Source organism: Cnephaeus nilssonii (genome assembly GCF_951640355.1).
Source record: "Cnephaeus nilssonii genome assembly, chromosome: 19".
Taxonomy (NCBI): Eukaryota; Metazoa; Chordata; class Mammalia; order Chiroptera; family Vespertilionidae; genus Cnephaeus; species Cnephaeus nilssonii.
In genome coordinates, this window is record NC_137090.1 from 21,593,883 (window position 1) to 21,616,776 (window position 22,894).

Here is a 22,894-nt window from a genome sequence, read left to right on the forward strand (position 1 = left end):
GCCTCTAAATAAACTCTTTCAGATGACTTTTGGGGAAAAGGTAGTTCATTTTTGTACAGTTAGAGGTCATATTATATGCAATATCATATAGACAATTCATTTAACTTAGGTCCTCTTTTCAGTCTCTCTCTCAACATCCTGCTCTTTTCTTTACCATGTTTAACAAAGTTCATATATTTATTTGTAGGTTTAATTGTTTAGTTTGCCTCCTTGCCAGCATCTCCATAAGGACAAAAATGGGATGTCTTTCTTGTTCACATTTTATAACCAGCATCTTGCATAGGACCTCTATCTAGTTAGACTTACATGTTTGTTGAATATATGAATGAAAAAAAAGGGCCAAAGTTAAGGATGTGTACAACTTACCACTATTGTGGCTTACAGCTTTTACTCAGATCCATATACTTAAGGAGGGGTGACTGCGCTATTAAATAGAGGCAACTTAAAGCAGGTTTTAAAATGTTTTCTTTTTCTTCTATGGTTCATTTTGGTTGTAGCATACAAAAATAAAAGATCAAACAATGATTTCAGGGACCAACAGGCAAATTGGTGCTTAATATAAACAAAAGATTAGAAATAACCTTAAATTTCTATAGCTACTCTCAGAACAGGTTGTTAAATAATATTACCAACTAGTTGAAGTATAATATATTCAAGGCAGACAAATTTTTGAACCTATTATATGCCAGACACTTAAGTAGATACATGGAACAGACTGACAGCTGTCAGTGGGTACAGGAGGACTAGATGAAAGAAGGTGAAGGGATTAGCCCAAGAACATATATGCATAACCCATAGACACAGACAGCAGTGTGGTGATGTCCAGAGAGAAGGGGGGCTGGGTGGAGGTGGGAAAAGGGGGAGAAAATGGAGATATCTGTATTAGTGTCAACAATAAAAATAAAGTTAAAAAACCACCAGTAACCTGTATTTCATAAAGTTATCTTTATATATAAAAGGCTAAGTGACTGACCATCCGTGTGTCCGTCCGACTGTTTGACCGACCGGATGGTATATATGACGCGCACTGGCAATTTAAAAATAAATGTTGACTTGCACATGTGTGATACATATAAAGCTCTCGCTGGCACCAATCGCACGTGTGTGTTTCGATCTGTCATTGTCTATCGTGAATTTGGAACGCCATAGATAGATTACTAAGAGAAATTATGAATTTGAATGTTGCATTTGGTGGGAAAGTTCTCCTCAGAGGAGATTTTTTACAATGTCTCAGTGTTGTGCCACATGCTATGCGATCGGCCATAGTACAAACGAATTTAAAGCACTGTAGTGTTTGGGGATGTTTCAGACAATTGTCTCTTAAAACAAATATGAGATCAGAGGATTCTGCTTATAGCGAATGGTTAGTAAAACTTGGAGATGGCAAACTTGATAGCAGTTTTCATTTAGGAATGGATATTATTGAAATCCCCTGTGAAATGATTTGTAACGGATCTAACGGATCTCTGAAGCTACCTTTGGAAATAGTATATTTATAGGTAATATACTATAAATATACGTAATATACTATAAATATACTATAAAATATGTGAGATTCTTTGTCCTAAAAATGAGCATGTTCATAAATTAAATGAAGAAATTTTGGATATACTCAATGGAGATTTTCACACCTATTTGAGTGATGATCCCATCGATTCAACTGATGATGCTGAAAAGGAAAATTTTCCCATCGAATTTCTTAATAGTATTACTTCATCGGGAATGCCGTGTCATAAATTAAAATTGAAAGTAGGTGCAATTATCATGTTACTGAAAATCTTAATAGTAAATGGGGCCTTTGTAATGGTACTAGATTTATTATCAAAAGATTGCGACCTAACATAATCGAAGCTAAAGTATTAACAGGATCTGCGGAAGGAGAGGTTGTTCAGATTCCAAGAATTGATTTGTCTCCGTCTGATGTGCCTCCCATTTAAATTAATTTGAAGACAGTTTCCCGTGATGCCAACATTTGCTATAACTATTAATAAATCACAAGGACAAACTCTAGACAGAGTAGGAATATTCCTCCCTGAACCTGTTTTCGGACATGGTCAGTTATATGTTGCTTTCTCTTGAGTTTGAAGAGAGTGTGACGTTAAAGTTATAGTTGTAAATACTTCATCACAAGGGAAATTAGTCAAGCACTCTGAAAGTGTTTTTACTCTTAATGTGGTATACAGGGAGATATTAGAATAAGTTTAATCAATTTATCAGTCATTGTTTTTATCAATGTTGTTTTTATATCATGTTTTTGTTGTTTTTATATCATATTTTGTTTTTATATAAAGTTTTTATTTTTTTATATCATGTCTGTTATATCATATTAATCAATTTATATATTATTTTCATATACATTTTACTAATTTTCTTTAATCTCTGACACTTCTATTATAGAGAAAGGGCGAATAGTGATATTAAAACATTTTTTCTAATTAATTTCCTTTCAATGTGCACAAATCTGTGCATTGGGCCACTAGTTAATAATGATATAATGATAGCTTTTTGGAATATATACTTGTACCAGTTAATTTATGTTTTCTCATTTATTTTTTATATCAGCACTGTGAGGAAAATTGAGCAGATATTAGTCCCATTTTACACAAGAAAATTGAAGCTCGAAAATATTAGATTATTTGACTATGGTCATACTGCATGTAAATAGTGGGACCATAATTTGAGCTTACTTCTAAAATTGAGTGAATATGGATTCATGATTATAAATGGGGGGAAAGGAGAGAAAAAGAATGGCTAAGAAAAAAATGTTTTTGTTGGCTGGTGAGGAAAAAACAAAGTTACTGTGCAAAAGAAAATAGGTTTTATTATTTAATATGCCTGGCATCAAAATATCTTCCTTTAAATAGTCAACCTCCAGTTGGGAATATCTTAAATTATCTTAAACATTTTTGTATTTTATCTACTAAAGAATCAAAGGAAATTTAAAACTCAAATAAAAAAAATTGTTTGAAAAACCTTTAACAATATAAACCAGTACAGAGTGAAAATTAAAATATTCTTTCTTAAAATATTGCTCCCACACCTCTTTCTGCTTCCCAGAAATAAACAGCATAAACACTTTTATGAGAATCTTTCTGAATATTTTTGTATAAATTTACAACAGATTATTTTTCATGGTTCTGTTATAGTTTACATTTTTTAAAAAACATTTAACCCTCTTATTTATAGGGATTTATTTTAATACTAGAGGCCCGGTGCATGAAAATTCATGCACTGGAGGGGGAGTCTCTTAGCCCTGCCTGCCCCCTCTCACAGTCCGGGAGCCCTCAGGGGCGGGAGGTGACCTGGCAATCAGGGGAAGGCAACGCCCCCATCACACCTCTGCTGCTGCCACTGCCGGCAGCACAAGCCTTGGGCAGCCCTGGTTACCTGAGCCTTGGGCAGCCCTGGGCGGCTGGGGGGGGGCTGAGGGGACTGGGGGACTCTGGAGGTAGGCGTAGGCGTGCCTGCTGCCCCAGTGGGGCTGAGGGGACTGGGCGCTGCCATCTTGTGGCTGTGGGTGCCGCCATCTTTGAGGGCGTGACAGTCAATTAGCGTATTCCCTCCTTATTGGCTGTGGGTGCCGCCATATTTGAGGGCGTGACAGTCAATTAGCATATTCCCTCATTATTGGCTGTGGGTGCCACCATCTTTGCGACTGCGTGAGGGTCAATTAGCATATTCCCTCTTTATTAGATAGGATATGTATGAGGCCAGGCTCTAACTGTATGCTTTTCCAAATAGATGATCAATTGTAGTAGAGTCAACTAAAGTAATTTTTCCTGATATGAAGTTTTGCTATTATCATATACCAAATATATACTTGAATTGGTTCCTGGACCTTTTTTTGTTTCTCTTTAAATTTTTATTTTTTCAAAGTATGTATGTATTTTATCAGTCAAAGATTTCTACATGGCTTCAAACAAAAAGTAGTAGACCCTGCATTAGTTCTATTTTCTACCAATTTCCACTATCTGAAGTCAATGATTTGAAATCATTTTACCTGTTTATTCTGATATTTATTTATTTGTTTAAAAATAACCTGCTTAACTGCTTTTCTTTTGAATTTTTGGTTTTAGATGCCTTCTATTGCTTTCTTACTATTTTTTTCTAAATTTTTCATTACTTCTCCCCCTTAACCCTTCACATATTTGGTGTTTACCTTATTGTAATTTTGTCAATATCATAAAAACTGAACCAAATGTTATACTGTTACAATTTTTCTCCATAAACCAGGTTTTCTTTTGTTTTTAGTGCTAATCTTTGTCTTGTCTTGTAATATATTTAATTTTCTATATACTTGTAACTGTTTATACCCAAACTCTGATAGAACTTAAAATCTGTCAGTTCATTCAAATGCATCAGGTCAAGAATGTCCTTTTTTTAGACTCTTGGAATTTAGTGGAAATAATGAAAATAATCTTTTTATGTTGAATTATATATTTTTTAATGACATTGATATTTTTGTATATGAAAGATTATCTGCTTTTTAGAGAAAATTTGGAAACCATCAAAGTGTATAATTAAGTTATTAACATTAATTCTGAATTCAACTATTCTCTCTGTCAAACCATGATATTTTACTTATCTATAATTACACACACAAAATTAGTTATCTATTGCTGTGTAACAAACCAACCATTTATTTAGCTTTCTATTCTGGGGGTCAGCACTTTAGTCTGGGCTCAGCTGGGCATTTCTTCTGCTGACCTCAGCTGGGCCGCTCATGCGTCTATGGTCAGCTGCAGGTCAGATGCAAGTCAGCAAGGCAGCTCTGCTACAGGGGGTTGGTTGGCAGTCCACTGGGACATGGGGTGGGTATCTCATCATCCAGCAGGTTAATCCTGGTTTATGTATATAATATCCCCAGGGTTCCAGGAGCAGCGTAAGAACAAACCCTAACGTACAAATATCTTTTGAGCTCCTCATTGTGTCATGTTTGTTACTGTCTCAATCACCAAAGCAAGTCACGTGGCCAAACCCAGATTCAAGGGGTGGAGTTCACCTCTTGGTGAGAAAAGTTACAAAGTGTCCTGGCCGTTTTGGTTCAGTGGATAGAGCATCGGCCTGAAGGGTCCCAGATTTGATTCCGGCCAAGGGCGCATGCGTGGATTGTGGGCTGAATCCCAGTAGAGGGCATGCGAGAGGCACCCGATCAATGATTCTCTCTATGCCTCTCCCTTCCTCTCTGAAATCAATAAAAATATATTTTAAAAAAGAAAGAAAAAAGAGTTACAAAGTGTCCTTGCAAAGGCATGTTTGTTTTGGGGTTGCTCTAGGGTTTATAATTTGCATCTTAAATTTGTCACTGTATTTTCAAATATTTTACTTCACATATAATGTGTAAGAACCTCCTACCACTATGTTTTCATTTCCACTCTCATCTTTTGTGCAATTTTGTTATATATTTTACCTCTCTATATATTATGAACCACACAGTATTTTGTTACTATTTTTGCTTTAAATTATGTTATTTTCTTTAATTTTTAATCTCTTATTGAGACGATTTTTATAGAGTGGTTAAAGGATCACAGCAAAATTGAAGGGAAGATACATAAATTTCCCATATATGCCCTGCCTCAACATGTATAGTTACCTCCATCATCAACATCCCCCACCAGAATGGTGTATTTTAGTATAGGTGATGAATCTGTATTGACACATCACAATCACCCATAGTCGATAGTTTACATTATGGTTCATTCCTGGTGTTGTACATATAATGGGTGTGGACAAATGCATAATAACATATATCCCTCATTGTGGTATCATTCAGAGTATTTTTACTACCCTAAAAATCCTCTGTGTGCTGGCTATTCATCCTGTCCTTGTATCCCTGAACCCCTGTCAACCACTGATTTTTTTTATTGAATTTATTGGGGGTGACATTGGTTAATAAAATTATATAGATTTCAAGTGTGCAGTTCTATAATACATCATCTGTATGTTACATTGTGTGTTCATCACCCCAAGTCAAGTCTCCTTTCATATGGTAAGAACATGTTCAGTTTTATAAGAAATAGCCAGTTGACTTCCATAGTGGCTGTACCATTTCATATTCCACCAGCAATGAATGGGAGCTCCTGTTGCTCCACATTCTTGCCAGTATTTAGTGATGTCAGCTTTCTGGATTTTGGCCATTCTAATAGGTGTACAGTCTCCTTGTTGTTTTGATTTGCATTTCTCTGATGACATTATGACATGTTATGTTGAGCATCTTTTCATTTGCTTATTTGCCAACTGTATATTTTCTTTAGTGGGGTTTTTAATTAGAGTGAAAAAGTGAGGTGTCTGATTAGGTCTAAAAGAATTTAAAAAGTCATTTTTTTAAATTGGTTTGTTTTCTTCTTGTTGAGTTTTAAGTGTTCTTTGTATATTTTGGATAACAGTCACTTATTAGATGTATTTTTGTAAATATTTTCCCCCAAGAGAATGTCGCTTGTCTTATTCTCTCTTTTTAAAAAAATACGTTTTTGTTTATTTCAGAGAGGAATGAAGAGAGTGAGAGAGAAAGAAACATCAATGATGAGAATCATTGATTGGGTGCCTCCTGCACACCCCCAACTGGGGATCGAACCTGCAACCGGGCATGTGCCCTTGACCAGAATTGAACCCGGACCCACACTCTATCCACTGAGCCAGATTGGCTAGGGCCGTGGTCGGCAAACTGCGGCTTGCGAGCCACATGTGGCTCTTTGGCCCCTTGAGTGTGGCTCTTCCACAAAATATCACGACCTGGGCGAGTCTATTTTGAAGAAGTGGTGTTAGAAGAAGTTTTAAGTTTAAAAAATTTGGCTCTCAAAAGAAATTTCAATCGTTGTATTGCTGATATTTGGCTCTGTTGACTAATTACCACTGGGCTAGGGCATCTTCTTATTCTCTTAACATTGTCTTTTGCAAAGCAGAAAGTGTTAATTATAATGAAGTCCAGCTTATCAGTTATATCTTTTATAGATCATACTTTTGGAGTTGTATCTAAAGCCACACCCAAAATTATCTAAGTTTCCTTATGCTATCTTCTAAGAGTTCCATATTTTTGTATTTTACATTTAGGTCTGTGATCCATTTTGACTTAAATTTTTGTGAAGGGTGTAAGGACCGTGTCTAGATTCATTTCTTTGCATGTAGATGTCCAGTTCTTCCAGCACCATTTGTTGAAGAGACGAATTTTGCTCCATTTTATTGCCTTTGCTCCTTTATTAAAGATCAGTTGACTATATTTATGTGGGTCTATTTCTGGGCTTTCTCTTCTGTTCCACTAGTGTATTTGTCAATTATTTTACCAACTAGAGGCCCGGTGCACGAATTCGTGCATGGGTGGGGTCCCTTGGCCTTGCCAGCGATTGGGGCCGTCTCGCCCAGTCCCGATTGGGGCTGGCCGGCCCAGGGGAGGGACTGTGGGAGGTTGGCTGTGGGAGCGCACTGACCACCAGGGGGCAGCTCCTGCATTGAGTGTCTGCCCCCTGGTGTTCAGTGCACATCATAGCTACTGGCTGGTTGTCCAGCCATAACGGTCGCTTAGGCTTTTATATATATAGATACCACAGTCTTCATTACTATACTTTTTAAGTCTTAAAGTTGGACAGCATAGTCCTCCAATTTTGTTCTCCTTCAATATTCTTTAGCTAATTTGGGTCTTTCATCTCTTCATATAAACTTTAGAAATGGTTTGTCAATATCCACAAAATTACTTACTGGGATTTTCACTGGGATTACATTAAATCTGTAGGTCAAGTTGGTAAGAACTGACATCTAAATAATATTGAGTTTTCTATCCATGAACATGGGATGTTTCTTCATTTATTTAGGTCTTCTTTGATTTTATTCATCAGAGTTTTGTAGTTTTCCTTGTATAGGTCTTGTTTATATTTTGTTAGATTTATTTATACCTAATTATTTTGGGGGTACTAATATAACTGGTATTATGTTTTTAATTTCACACTCCACTTGTTCATTGCTGGTATATAGGAAAGTAATTGACACTTTACATTTAACCTTTATATCCTGCAACCTTGCTATAATCACTTATTAGTTCCAGGAGTTTTTTGTTGTTGATTATTTCTAATTTTCTATGTAGGCGATCATTCCATAGTAAAGACAGTTTTATATCTTTCTTCCCAAGTTGTATACCTTATATTTCCTTTTCTTGTCTTATTGCATTAGCTAGAACTTTCAGTATGATGTTGAATAGGAGTGGTGGGAGAGGACATTCTTGACTTGTACCTGATCTTAGTGGGAAAGCTTTACGTTTCTCACAATTAGGTATGCTGGTTACAATGTGTTTTGTTTTTGTTTTTCTTTTTGTAGATTTTTTTTTTTAACAAATTGAGGAAGTTACCCAGTACTCCTAGTTTACTGAGTTTTTATTATGAATGGGTGTTGGATTTTATTAAATGCTTCTTCTATTGATATGATCGTGTGCATTTTCTTTTTTAGACTGTTGAACCAGCCTTGCACAGTTGTGATCTGAGAACAGATGGTTTCTATTTTTTAAAATTTATTAAAGTGTGTTTTATGGCCCAGAATTTCAGGTTCCATCTGAGCTTGAGATGAATGTGTATTCTATTGTTGTTGGATTAAGTAGTCTATAGATGTCAATTATATCCCGTTGATTGATGGTGTTGTTGAGTTAGACTATGTCCTTACTAATTTTCTGCTTGCTAGGTCTATCGATTTCTGATAGAGGAACATTTTTCCTAAAGTTTACTATTTTCATTGGCTAGAATAGATTCTAATGATTGGGATAGACTTCCGAAAAGCAGTGCAGCTAGGTTGGCAGGTGGACTCAAGAGCTTAGGATCTCATTGTTACTAAAAGAACAAGGTCATTCCTAAGGCAGTTCTGAAACAATCACATACTAATGCTCTCTCAGATGAGTAACTACAAATCAAAGTAAACAGTAGAAGAGTAGCTGACACATAAAAAGGTCACTGTCACTTCATGTCGAGGAAATACTTGAAGTAGCTCAGCAAATAGTAAAATAAAAAGAAAGAAATGTTTCAGAACAAGCTGTTATATTCATTTGGTATCAATAAAATGGTCCAAAATAAACCAGAAGACCATGACAAGTTATAGCTGTGTAAATGATGAAATCTGATATTTACTGTTTAAATTCAGCAGCTGAAAGAATCCCTTTGTAAAGATGAAAATGAAGTTTACATTACTCTGGAAAAATATGACCTACCAGTGAGTATTTGGATATTATTGTTACCTTTTCCTTCATGTCTACATCATGGTGATGAATGCTCATATTTCCTGGCACATTCTTCTCCATGTAATAGGGAAAACAGTGAACCTTTAGTGAAAATAGGATGAATAGCTAAATGACCTTCCTTTTTGAGGCAGTTATTTATATTCTGAAAGAGTGTATCTCTAGTAAGACCTTGAAGAAGAATCTCCTTTGCCACATGACCATCATAAAGGGAAAGGAATGATGCATCCACGTGGGCACCAAGTAGTCCTCTGTCATGGCTGGATTTTCAGACAAATTCAATAGCAGTTTCAAAACTTGAACCGTGGAGCTTCTATTTCCTGAAAGCAACACTTGGAACAGGTTTGTAATGTAACTGTTAGGCATGTGCTGGTGGTCTTTGGTAACTGTCATGTTTGTTAACCATCTCAGTCCCACCAGCGGCACAGGGGAGTTCAGGGGATCAGAGAAGACATCCTCACAGACTTGATAGACATATACCTTTATCTTGAATTGATTTTCAACATTCACACTCAGGTTACTCAGTGTATTGAAAGCCTTCTCTTTAATACTGTGATTGGGATCGTTGATTTTGCTACCAACAATTGGAATACCAACCAATTCACAAATAATGACCTGGTTAGCTGAAAAGGCTGCATTGTTACCCAAAGTGACCAAATCTCTTTAAATAATTATAGGATCCTCAGTTGACTCAAGTAGATAAAGGAGTTCTGAAGTTGTTCAGCATTTAGGACAACATCATATGAACCATTGGTTACGTCTTCTGCAAACTGGGAGGAGGCAACCACGGCACATGACTTTCTCCCCTCTGGCCCCGTGTCAGCCTATAAAAGCAATAGCCCCTGAGGACCAGGCCACCCAGCCCGCATTCAGGGAGCCGTACTGCTGCTGGGGCTGGGGCATAGGTAAGGGCCTGGGAGGCTCTTGGGTGCAGGGTCTAGGAAGCAAGGAGGTCCCGCAGCCACCCTAGCTGCATCATGATAATTTGATATGTATATATAGATTGTAAAAGAATCCCCCTCCATCTAGTTAATTAACACATCCTGTCAATAACTTCTTAAATGTATTTGTAAGTTGATTTTTAGGTAATTTATTTTTTATTTCTTTATAATTGGGATTTTTTTTCTTTTGTTACATTTTCTAATTAGTTGTCGTTTTATATATGACTACTTAATTTTTTTTTTTTACCAAACCACATTTACTATTTTTTTTGTACCAAGCCTCATTAATGAATTCTTTTATTGTTTGTAATAGTTTCAAAGTTTTCTTATGTTTTCCAAGTATACAATAATATCTTTTATAAGTAGTGATCATTTTACCTCTTTTGTAATTTTATATATCCAGGGAAAAAGTATAAGTGTAATTATAGTAACAGATAGAATGATCATTTAATTTATTGTCCAAACCAGGACACTTTTGAGAATGAAGATGGTAGGGAGCATTATTAATTAATCTGAAACAACCGATGTAAACTGGAAAGTATGGTTATCTTTGTCTTGTTTGAGACCTTAATGGGAATGCTTCTAGTTTATCCCCATTAAGCATGATACTGGCTTTTGGCGGGGGAGGGAAATATATATAGAGTAAGATATAATTTTTTGTCATAATAGAGAAGCATCATTCATATACTACTCAGCATTTTGATCAAGAATGAATATTAAACTATAGAGATGAATATGATTTTTCATATTTTATTTTTTGATATGTTAAGCTATATTAATAGATGTCCTAATCCTGAAATGGATATACTATTCTTTTGTTCTTGGCTTTTTGTTTTTTTCAAATGTGTGTGTGTGTGTATACAAGATTCCTGTTTGCTATTATTAGGATTCATTGTTTCAATATTCATTAGTGATGTTACTCTTGATATATTTGGTTGGAGAAAGCTTATCTAGATTTGTTTTAAGATCATTGCTGTACTTGTGTGTTTTTTTAATTTTTTTTTTTTTTAAATATATTTCTTTATTGATTTCAGAGAGGAAGGGAGAAGGAGAGAGAGATAGAAATATCAGTGATGAGAGAGAACCACTGATTGGCTGCCTCCTGCACACCACCCACTGGGGATCAAGCCCGCAACCCAGGCACGTGCCCTTGGCCGGAATCAAACCTGGAACCCTTCAGTCCGCAGGCTGTCGCTCCATCCACTGAGCCAAGTCGGCCAGGGCTTTAAAGTTTTTTTTTTAAAGCATATTTTATTGATTTTTTACAGAGAGGAAGGGAGAGTGAGAGAGAGTTAGAAACATTGATGAGAGGGAAACGTCAATCAGCTGCTTCCTGCACACCCACTACTGGGGATGTGCCCGCAACCAAGGTACATGCCCTTGACCTGAATCGAACCTGGGACCCTTGAGTCCACAGGCCGACGCTCTATCCACTGAGCCAAACCGGTTAGGGCTGTTGTACTTGTTTTATAAAAAAGAATTTGTAAACTCTTCCTTATATTTAAAATCTTCTATTTAAGGAAATTTTATACACAAAGCAAAAAGAGGAGAGGATAGTGAAGCTTCTTGTGCCCATCACATAGCTTTAACAGTTAACAATATTTATCCTTTTTACCTCTCTGTTTGTTTTATTTATCCCATGTCATTTTCTTCTTTTCTTTCTTTGGGGGGATTGGTGGAAGAAAGTGTGGGACTGGAATATTTTAAAGTAACTAGAAGACATCATATCTATTTACCCATAAATAATTTAATATATATTTCTAACAGATAAAGACTTTAAAAAAAATATAGCAATAACTGGGTGGGCGCAGGTCAGAAGAAGTCAGTGGGGGAAAAACGGGGACATATGTAATACTTTCAACAATAAAGATTTTTTAAAAACAAAAGAAATATAGTAATGACTATTTAAAGATATTATTATAGCTAAAAAAATTAACAGTAGTTCTTTGTCTAATACCCAATCTGTTTACAGTTGTGTTTGTTTAAAAAATGTCATTTTAGAGAGGCTTTTTAAAAATCAGAATCCAAATGTAAATGCATGACATTTCTTTTAAGAGAGAAGCCATTTATTTGTTGAATAAAATTGCTTTATTTGTCTTATAGAATTTCTCATATTTAGGATGTTTTTAATTTTATCCTTATGATTTCATTTAAGATAGAGGTCTATTCCCATATTTCTAGTAATAGTAGTTAGATTTAGAGGTTGAATTAGATTCAGGTTTGATTTTGTCCTTGTTTTTTATTTTTTCAGGAATAACACAAAGTGCTATATGCTTAGTGTTGCATTACTCAGGAGGGAAATACTGTACAATTATCTCTCTTTATAACAATAGATCCGGATTATGTTTTCATGTCATTTAATATTTTTTCTACAACATGTTAAATGACTGCATTGCATTCTGTTGACTAGCTGTTCCATAAATTATGTTTATATTTTATGGCTGGATGTTTAGGTGAGAGTCTTCTTCATTCACTATGCTAATTACTTAGTGTTTTTATTATTTTGAAGACTCACAGACTTCAATTTAGGGAAATTTTCTTTTGTGATTTCTTTGATAATTTTCAGCAGATTTTAGCCTCACTGGACTCTTTCTTATAGTATGATTATTCCTTTGTCAAAGGATGTACTATTTTCTTAAATAGTGTAATGAGAGTTGTTGTTTTTTAAAAATGATCCTTAAATTATGTGAGTTTCCTTCTGAGTGAGTTTTCATATATTTTATTTTGCTCATTCTCTTTTACACCATTGGTTTTTTTATATGCTGGTTATCTTTGCTTGTCAGTTCATATTTAAGTCAAAAGGATTGGGTGGCTGGTGTAGGTTTTTTCAGCTTTTATATAAACTGAATGTTTTATATCTATTGGGGCATGGTGAGGGCAAAGTCCCTGTTTTTAGGTGGGCAGAGAGCTGGCTATGAGACTGTGGGCTCTTTAAAAGTCTCAAGGAGGAGAACTTTATTCAGGGAAGCCAATATTTGAACTTGAGTGTACCCTAGAAGCTTTAGCTTTCCTAATATTTAACTCAATTTTTTAGAGAAGAGGCATCTGGTGTCTGCTAACTGCCTGCTTTCTGTATGAGATAGATTGGGATGCTGATTAGGTTAATTGTTATGTTTTTCAAATCTGATTATCCCCCTGATTTTAGCTTTATTTATCATCCTCTCCCTCTGTTGATCCTGCTGACTAAGTAGGATTCCATTGAGCATGGAATCCAACTTCCCGGGTAAGTCTGGTACCCATCTGACACCATAAATAGTTATTACAGTATTGTCGACTATATTGCTTATGCTATACTTTACATTCCCATGACTATTTTTATAACTGGCAATTTGTATTTCTTAATCCCTTTCACTTTTTTCACCACCCCCCAAATCTCTGTTTGTTTCTGTTTTGTTTGTTTATTTTGATGTAGATGAGAGGCAGGATGTAACTAATTTTTCTCCAACTAGTCATTTGTCTAAATATTAATTGAATAATTTCCCACTGATTTGAAATGCCACCTGACTTAATCAGAGTGGTTTGCTTTTGAAGAAATAGAAGCCTACTCAAAGAAAGATCAAGCAGGAAATACAACTGCCCTTACTGAAACTCAGAATTTTTTAGTTAGTTTATTTCTTCTCTTTGGGGCCTCAAGTGTGGCTTCCCTGCCTCTCTTCTTCATCTTCTTCTTCTTCTTCTTTTTTTTTTTTTTTGTAGACTGGTTTTCTGAATACTTATCCTCTTTTATATGACCTTACCATGACATCGAAAAACGGAAGCCTTTAAGACTACAAGATGGTCTGGTCTGTTCCTTATAGTTAATTAACTTAGTTTACATGTCCCAAGTACCAATTCCTAGGAAAGTGAATCTAATTCATCTTGTTATGCCTGGGATTGCATTTGGCATATGTTATTAATGTAAGTATTAGGTGAACCTTTTCAGCAGGGGCTATAGATGATGAACTGTTTTCAGAATAAAGGGTGGGACACATGTCTAACGGGGTGCCTAGTACAGCGTGTATCATATACACATAGTATCATATACACAAAAATCTTACATATGTTCATGTTGACCAATGTCACCCTAATCAATTTAATAAACAAATATATATAAAAAGGAATATATACCGTTCTTTTCTATTAAAAAATATTTTGCTTATTCTCACTAGTAGCTTATTTTCCAGATTAAATGTAGAACCTATAATTATACTTTAAATTTACACTCCACTAGCCACATGTGACTTTATTTTAATTAAAACTAAAATTCAGTTCTTTCGTTGTACTAATCACATTTCAAGTGCTCAATAGCTGCTTATGGGTAGTGGCAAGTGTATTGAATAGTGCAGGTATAGAACATACCATCATTGCAGAAAGCTTTATTGGGCAGTGCTTCTTTAGAGGCTTGTCTATTGATAACTTATCTAATTTTTTTAAAAATGTATTTTTATTTATTTCATAGAAGAAGGGAAGAGAAACATTAATGATGGGAGAGAATCATCTATCAGCTGTCTCCTGCACACTCCCCACTGGGGATCAAGCCCACAACCCGGGCATGTGCCCTGACTGGTAATCGATCTGTGACTTCCTGGTTCATAGGTTGATGCTCAACCACTGAGCAACACTGGCCAAGTAGATAATTTATCTAATTTTTAATGCCCATGAAAGAAGCAAAAATGTTTTGTATAGGGTTCTTTTATACCAGTGGTCGGCAAACTGTGGCTCGCGAGCCTCGGTTTGCCGCTCTGTTGACTAATGAGTTTGCCGACCACTGGGATAGGGCCTTAATCACAAGGAACAACAGCAGCCTGTAATTATTGGAATCGAGAGTCTAGGTCAATGGTCAGCAAACTCATTAGTCAATAGAGTGGCAAATCGCGGCTCGTGAGCCACAGTTTTCCGACCACTGTTTTATACTATTTTTGTCAATATGTGGAAGATGATGTCAAGATAGCTTTGTTTTCTCATTTTAAAAGGTTGATGGAAGAAAGTTTGAAAATTACCAAACTACCATAAAGGAGAAAATAAAAATCTCCTGCGACCCCAGGGATAGGATTTTTAAATAGCTTTTTTGAAGTATACTAGTAATATATAAGTGGACATAGTGTGCAGTTGGATTAATTTTCACCAGCTAAATAACATGTCTTTTGACTGCAGTTTCTCTATTCCTGGGATATTTTTTATTCATGTCTTGCTTGTTTGGATTTTATAATCATAGTTTTGTTCAAGAAGAACACATAAGTATATTTCTTATATTACATCAAGAGGCACGTGATGCTAGTTTGTCTCACTGATGAAGGCAGGTTTGATCACTTTGTTGAAGTGGTGACTGCCAGGTCTCTCCAGTATAAAGGCATATTTTCCTTTTGTAATTAATAAGTAATCTGGGGTGATACTTAAAGACTATGTGAATATCTTTTTTCCCAACAACTTTTCACCCAATGATTTTAGCATCCATTTAGGTAGCTTGCAGGAATCAATTATTACAAGGGAGTTGCAAAATGGTGTATAAAAAATTCTATCATTTATCATTCTATTTAACAACTTTTAGCTGGCATTCTTCTCCAAAATTAAAATTCAGTTCCCCTCCCCGCCCGTCTCTCTCTTCTTTGATTCTTTATTTCCCCTTTTTCTTTTTTCGTATAAGCACCCCAGGTATTTTTTATGAAGTTGGTCAGTGTGACTCATCACTATACTTTGGGACTCATTGCTATGTATAGTCACATCTGTGTAAAGTGATGTTAATCCAAGAGAATTTTACTTTATAGCAGGTTGGACATTTTTATATGTTCGACTTAAACTGAGAATCCTTATTCTTATAGAATAAGATTGTTCAAGTATTAACTTAGATAAAAATTATACCACTTTGGGTCTTTCTTGATTAATTCTACTGAAACATAAACTTTTCAGAAACTGGGGCAACTGTGTTAAGGAATTCCCATTTACACTAGGCAAGAAAGTAAACAGTAAGTGGAGAGTAGGGTAACAAACACTTATGGTATCAAAAAACAACCGTGAAAAGGATCTGTCTTAATGTGCTAGCCCATTGCAGTTTAACATATTGCTTACAACCTTCACAATAGAATTTGAGTGACTTCAGTTACACATTCCAGGAGACTGGCAGTCTGTTACAATCAGAGTCTGAACTTTAGAGCAGGCTAATTTACAGCGATGGGATGAAGAAAGTTGTGGATTTGTATTACACACTCTCACCTGACACTGTATCTGATCCCTTACCTGCTGATTGACATCTTGAATGAGCTCTTTGAAGCAAGTTCCAGCTTAATTAAAACGTTTGCTTGGTTAGCAGTGATCTGTGAAAGCCTGTGATAAATATTGAATCAGGTTCACCTGCTGGTGGCTGTGAGTGGATAAACAGCTGCTTTGTGCAGTTTAATCATGAAACTGTGGCAGTAGAGTACTACTACTGTTTGAATTTTTTAAAAAGAATAGTTGAAACGGTATAGTTATGTCACTTTTGCTATCTTGCTAGAGTGTGTGCTTATGTGAGATTTTGCACAACAGGCATTCTGTACCTGTTTAGATGGTTTGGACAACAGCAAGTGGTTGATAAAGATGAACAATAAGCCCTGTTTTTTATGCCTAAAAGATTGTAATATAATTCTGTACTCATTGGCTTTTTACCACTAGCTCTATATGTGCATGGCTTTTTGAAATAAAAAGGACAGTATTTTGCTTTTTTGCCAAGTTAAGTGCTAGATGATAATAAATCTTAAAAGTTTTAAGATTTGAGGTTATGAATTCTAACTTCACAAATTTATTGTGTTTTGTAGTAATTTGAAGAACTTTTGGTTTTACTTTTTTCATCTGTAAAATGGAATTAAAAATTAATATTACTGGACTGTTTTAGAATTATGTTAATATTAAGTAATTTAAAAATATAAAAAAGAAATGAATTTGCAAGCAGTTGAGGAACCTTTATAAAATTACTAGAGGCCCAGTGCATGGATTCGTGCACTGATGGGGTCCCTTGGCCTGGCCTGTGGGGATCAGGCTGAAACCAGCTCTCCGACATCCCCCGAGGTTGTCCCGGATTGCGAGAGGGCGCAGGCCAGGCTGAGGGACCACAACAGTGCATGAATCCGTGCACTGGGCCGCTAGTATGCATATAAGATCTTTGGTTAATCTCTTCCTACCCTCCCCCCACCCCCTTCCCTCTGAGATTCATCAGTCTGTTCCATGTTTCCATGCCTGTGGTTTCCACTCCTGCGTTGAGCGTCTGCCCCCTGGTGGTCAGTGCACGTCATAGCTACCGGCTGGTTGGTTAGTCGCCTGGTCGGTCAGTTGCTTAAGCTTTTATATATATGTATATATATATATACACATATACATACATACATACATACATACTAGGGGCCCAGTGCATGAATTCGTACACCTTGAAAGGAACTGTGGGCCACGAGGCCGTGGTGGGCATAGGGGCGGGTCTCGGTCCATCCTCCACACTCCTGCCGGCCTCTCCTGCTGCAGCGCCCAGTCCCCTGTCTGCTGGCAGCCCTGCTCCCGCCACTGCTGCTCCCACGCGCTGATGGCGCAGGCCCTGCTTGTACCCACTGATGGTGTGGAGCGATTGGGGCTAGTGCCAGCAACAGGTGCGAGTGGGGCTGGCGCCATCAGCTGGTGCAAGCAACGGCTGCTGCTCCAATCGCCCTCAGGAGCAGGGGGAGGTGGAGAAGTCCTCAGGGGCGATTGGGGCCAGAAGCCGCTGCTTGCACCCACAGGCAGTGCCAAGCAATCGGGACTGGTGCCGGGTGTTGGCAGCGGGTGCGAGTGGCCACTCTGGTGCCTGCTGCAGGTGTGAGCGGGGCCAGCGCTGGCAGCAGGTGCAAGTGCTGGGCGGGACCGTGGCGCGTGGGAGCAAAGAATTTTCAGTAACCATCAGAGGCTCACCCCGATGACAGCGACTGGCTGTCTTGGTCTGGCGCTTCTGCTCACCTGCTCCACCATCCCGCCGCGGCCGACACCCACCATGTTCCGCGCTCTGCCGCCTGCTGCTGACGCCTGCCATGTTCTTTGTGCGCCCCCTGGTGGTCAGTGCACATCATAGTGACTGAGTTGTTTGGTTGTTCCGCTGTTTGGTCTATTTGCATATTAGTCTTTTATTATATATATATATGTGTGTGTGTGTGTGTATATATATATGTGTGTGTGTGTGTGTGTGTGTATATATATATATATATATATATATATATATATATATATATATGGAGAGAGAGAGATCTGTGAATTACAATTTGGTTTATTTCTTTAAAAATATTTTTATTGATTTTTAGAGAGAGAGAAAGGAGAGGGAGAATGAGGGAGAGAGAGAGAGAGAGAGAAACATCAGTGTGAGAGCTGCCTCCTGCATGCCCCCCTACTAGAGATTGTGCCCTGACCAGGAATGTAACGCAACCTTTCGGTGTATGAGACGATGCCCAACCAACTAAGCCACGCTGGCCAGGGCTCAGTTTGTTTATTTTTCTGCAGTATAATTGTGTCTGGCCAAGTTGGTTATAAAGAAAATGCTGTTTCCATTTGATTTCCATATGAAATCAGACATAAGTTTTGGGGTAAAGCCCTCACCCAAATAAATCGCAATCTCCTTTGAGCGCCTGATGGATATTATGGAGTCACTTTCTAGAAATGCACAAAAACTTGTGTCTATAGTTTATGGGTCATCTCTAACTCTCTGTAATAGTTCATCGACCCTAATTTAAAATATGCCTTTGTCATTTTCTATTTCTAAGCATATTTAATCTTCATGCTTATTTTTATTTTTCAAGTATTCAGGTATAGTAATTGTTTTTGTTGTTGTAAGCAGAGGTTGGAGAAAGTTTTGAAATTTTAGAGATTAACACTAGTATCTTAATCTACTTGAACTTCTAATTATGGCTTTGTGAAAGAAATACTGGCAAGGACTCAGCAGTTTTGGCCTTTTTTCCCAAATCAAATCTTAAAATCTTTCTTCATCTTTTCAAGGAATTTAGATATATGTCTCTATATACCAGGAGAAGTGAGGGACTAGATAGAAGTTTTTAGAGGGACATTTTCTAAAAATTCCTGGGTGCTGACATTCTAAGAATAGTTTCAGCTACTGTAGATTTGAAATGTATTTTTGAACAATTGAATCCTGCATAATAATAGGTTTATGCTATTATTTGGGTTGGATTTTCTTGCCTTTTGGAAGTAAAAGGACTATAGACAGTTTCTAGCTATGGGAGAAGAAGCCATCTCTTAGTTTGCTTCTGGCACTCAGTGTAGCTGCTTTACAGGTCTTAGAGATTGCAGGTTTTGGGGAGCCCATGTGTTTTATCTTTCTTAAAGTGTCTTTTTTCTTTTTTTTATTTATTGTTGCCACTATTACAGATGCCTCCATCCCCCTTTGCCCACCTCTATCCTTAAAGTGTCTTATCTATCTTTTAAAGTGTTAGCCTTTCATTGAATTGAAGGATACTATGACCTCCTGCCATTTCTGTTTTCAAGATTAATTCTCTAGTTTTCTTACAAGCATTGAATGTTGCTGACTTGGGTACAAATACTTCTTTTTTGTTATTAAATGTCTTTTTAAAGCCTCTGTTCTATTGCCACATTTATTTTTTTCCATCCTCAAATATGATTGTACCAAATCCTTTCATAGAAGATCACTCCTGAAGAAATTTCTTTTTAAAATAGCAAAAGAAAAAGAATCAATTTTCTTAAATTCTTTCTTCTACTCTACTTGCCCATCCATCCACTGAAAACCTATCTTCTTGAGGAGTCACTTTAAGTTGATAGATGGTGTGATGATTTCAGAGCACTTTAAATCTTAAAAAACAAACAAAGAAAAACATGTTAATATAAAATTTGCCATCATTTATAAGTTTTTAAACTATGAAATGAAAAACCAATTTAAGTTACCTTAATAAAGCTGCTCTAGTGGAAACATTTTCTGAAACTAGTGCTTGATCTTAGTTTTTGTTAGTACAACTATAAGCATAACATTTAAAAATAAACTCATTATTTAAGTTATTAGTGCCCAATTCACACCTTTTAAAAATTAAAAAGTTTGAATCCAAAGCAGCAACTTATAAAGCTGTATAATGGCTTGTTTGTTTGAAAAAATTATATGAAAAATGTATTTATACATATATGAAGGTCTACAAGTTATTATGAATTATTTGGGATGGGGAGCTGATTTATTTTGTATATTTCTGTGTTGTTTGAATTTTTTGGTCAGGAAAAAAGTGGAATTAAAAGGTGTAGGTGATAAACTTTTAAGTGGAATTGGTGTTGAAAAGTGTTCCTTCCATCAAAATACAGATGATCTCCAAGCCTTCAGAAAAAAAACCACTTTACTGGATTACTTTTATGTTTGGATAGAATAGATCCACATAGTATACAGCAATGCATTAGACCCCAGCTTTCTAATATTCAGGATAAATTTAACTGTATCATAGGGAAGAGAAATAGTATAATTGAGTGAAAAGATTGAAGGTATAAAAACGTAAACTAATTCTGCTACCTAGAGTTACCCTAATTCTTTTACTATGTTAATTAATTAATGTGATCATTGCAAAGGCCAAAAAAGAATTCAGTCAGAAATATCATGATATAATTTGCACCCCATTTTGTGTGTGATCATAAATTGTCAGATATTGCAATATATGTAACATAAACCACATGTCAGCTGTTTCCTGCCTCACTGTTGACAAGAGCCCCATTCATAACTCTTCTTTTTATCCTTTCAGTGAATAAGTAATTATTCAATATAGAAGGCAGGATATTTGGAACTGGCTATTTAATGTGGCAGCACTCTGTAATGAAATCTGCTGTTACTGGCAACCTGAGAGGGGAATGTAACAATTCCAGCATAGCTGTAACTTTATCTGCTTTGACTGTTTATTTGGCACATCAGTGAACCTTTTATCCCAGTGAGTGACAGTTCCAGAAGGGTCACATTTACATCCATTCTATCATGTATTGTAATATTTAATGGCGGACAAGGTTGAGTGAGACTGGCAGTAATTTGAACTTGCTTTTCCACTGAGTTGAGGCTAAAAGACAGCTTGAGCCCCAGTATTGTGGTGTAACATGCTATGACTTAGCATTTGTTGATGAAGGCTAATCTTACTGATTATATTTTTTTCAAAAAACTTCAGTTAAATGGTATATTTGTTCTACTAAACTATAACTCTACAGTACAAATTCTCTTATGCTACTGTGCTACTTAGCTTTTTCCCCCCATTAGTGATCACTTCTATAAACTAACCATTTCATGGAATTTCTCTTATTAAGGCTGCACTCTGTCTCATATGTATAGTAATTAAGGTTAAAGTTAGGTAGTAATTAGTAAGAATCCATGAGTTCTAATATATAGCATTAAACTTCTTTTTATTTTTGAGAGTTTAGAAACAGGAGAGAAAAAAAATCAGGTAAACGTTAGACTATATTCCTGAAGTTCCATATATGGTGTATTTAAGGAGACATTTATATAACTATTTCAATTATGAAACTAAATTATGAGTAAAATTGTCCAGGAAAAGGTATTCTGAATGATAATTTTACTGATGGATTTGCATTCTATGACAGGTAATTGAATTTCAGATATACTTGTTCCACACAAGCAACCTGCCTTTATTATTAAATATTAATAATATGCATTCATTTTCATACCTTTGCTAGAGAATAGTTCTCGCTTCTGTTGTTCAGTGATACTTAGATTCAACTTGATATTTCTATTCTTTTGTAAGCTATATTTTAAATACTTTAAAAATATAGGTATATTATAGGATATTTAAATGGACTGTGCTGTAAACAAAAATAGTACTATCAATTCTAAGCTCACTTATTCACTTGAAGCCTAAGCAAAAATTAAAATTATCTTATTATTTTTATAATTTATGAAAGGGGAAAGTTAAAATGTATTTAAAGCATTTATAATTTGAGAGTTGGAGTGGTATGTTAGAAACCAGTGCAAATATGAAAATATCATTTATAAGTTTTAAGAGTGAAAGAGAATCAATTTGAAATGGAATTTGTAGTTTTTCTTTAATGGCAAGTATTGGATGGTATCTTGATATTATTTGAAAGTTGTGATTCATTACTATGGGTTCTGATTCTATGAGAGGTTTGATGACATTTTTTATGGTAGTTCAGACATTAGTTATCTTTTTCTTTTCTTGTACAGCCCTCTGGTCACTGTTCTAGGTGCTGTTGTTCTACTAAACAAGGAAACAGTCAAGATTCTTCAAATGCCACTAAGAAGGATCATGGGGGGAAATCCAAGATACCAAAAATATATTTTGGGACACGTACACACAAGCAGATTGCTCAAATTACTAGAGAGCTCCGGAGAACAGCGTACTCAAGGGTCCCGATGACTATTCTTTCCAGCAGGGATCATACTTGTGTCCATCCTGAAGTAGTAGGTAACTTCAACAGAAATGAAAAGTGCATGGAATTGCTGGATGGAAAAAATGTGAGTAAAGTTACTTTGTTTTTGAGAAAAAAATAAGGTTAAAAGGATTACATTAACTCATTTTTTTTCTTTATTTTTTATATGTACATTTCCAGTTATAATCAAATAACATATGAAATCAAATTAATTACTAGTATTAATATTTTTTGAAAACTAATTTTACCACAAGAAAAATCTTTATTCAAGTTTAAATTTATGGTTTTTGTCCTAAAGTTTGGGGATATTTAATTCCTTGAAATTAATTTTTATTTATATCAGATGTCTTCTTACTTTCTTCTAAGTCTTTCTACCAGAAATAGTCAAACATGG

The 22,894-nt window shown here is 35.9% G+C and overlaps 1 protein-coding gene and 1 pseudogene across 2 annotated transcripts in view; one reads left to right on the forward strand and one right to left on the reverse strand.

The window, feature by feature from the left end:
• The window catches only part of BRIP1 (BRCA1 interacting DNA helicase 1), a gene marked incomplete at its 3' end in the record, with an annotated part of 210,772 nt that overhangs the window by 16,133 nt on the left and 171,745 nt on the right, over window positions 1–22,894 (forward strand). Inside the window, exon 7 of the mRNA XM_079798665.1 lies at window positions 22,295–22,585. Within this exon, the coding sequence (XP_079654791.1) occupies window positions 22,295–22,585 (291 nt within the window). The remainder of the gene's footprint in view (window positions 1–22,294; window positions 22,586–22,894) is intronic.
• Window positions 9,158–18,093, reverse strand: LOC307115353 (armadillo repeat-containing protein 10-like; annotated as a pseudogene). The gene is made up of 2 exons: window positions 18,037–18,093; window positions 9,158–10,032 (listed from the first exon to the last, which is right to left on the reverse strand). The product of its transcript is annotated as an armadillo repeat-containing protein 10-like (transcript).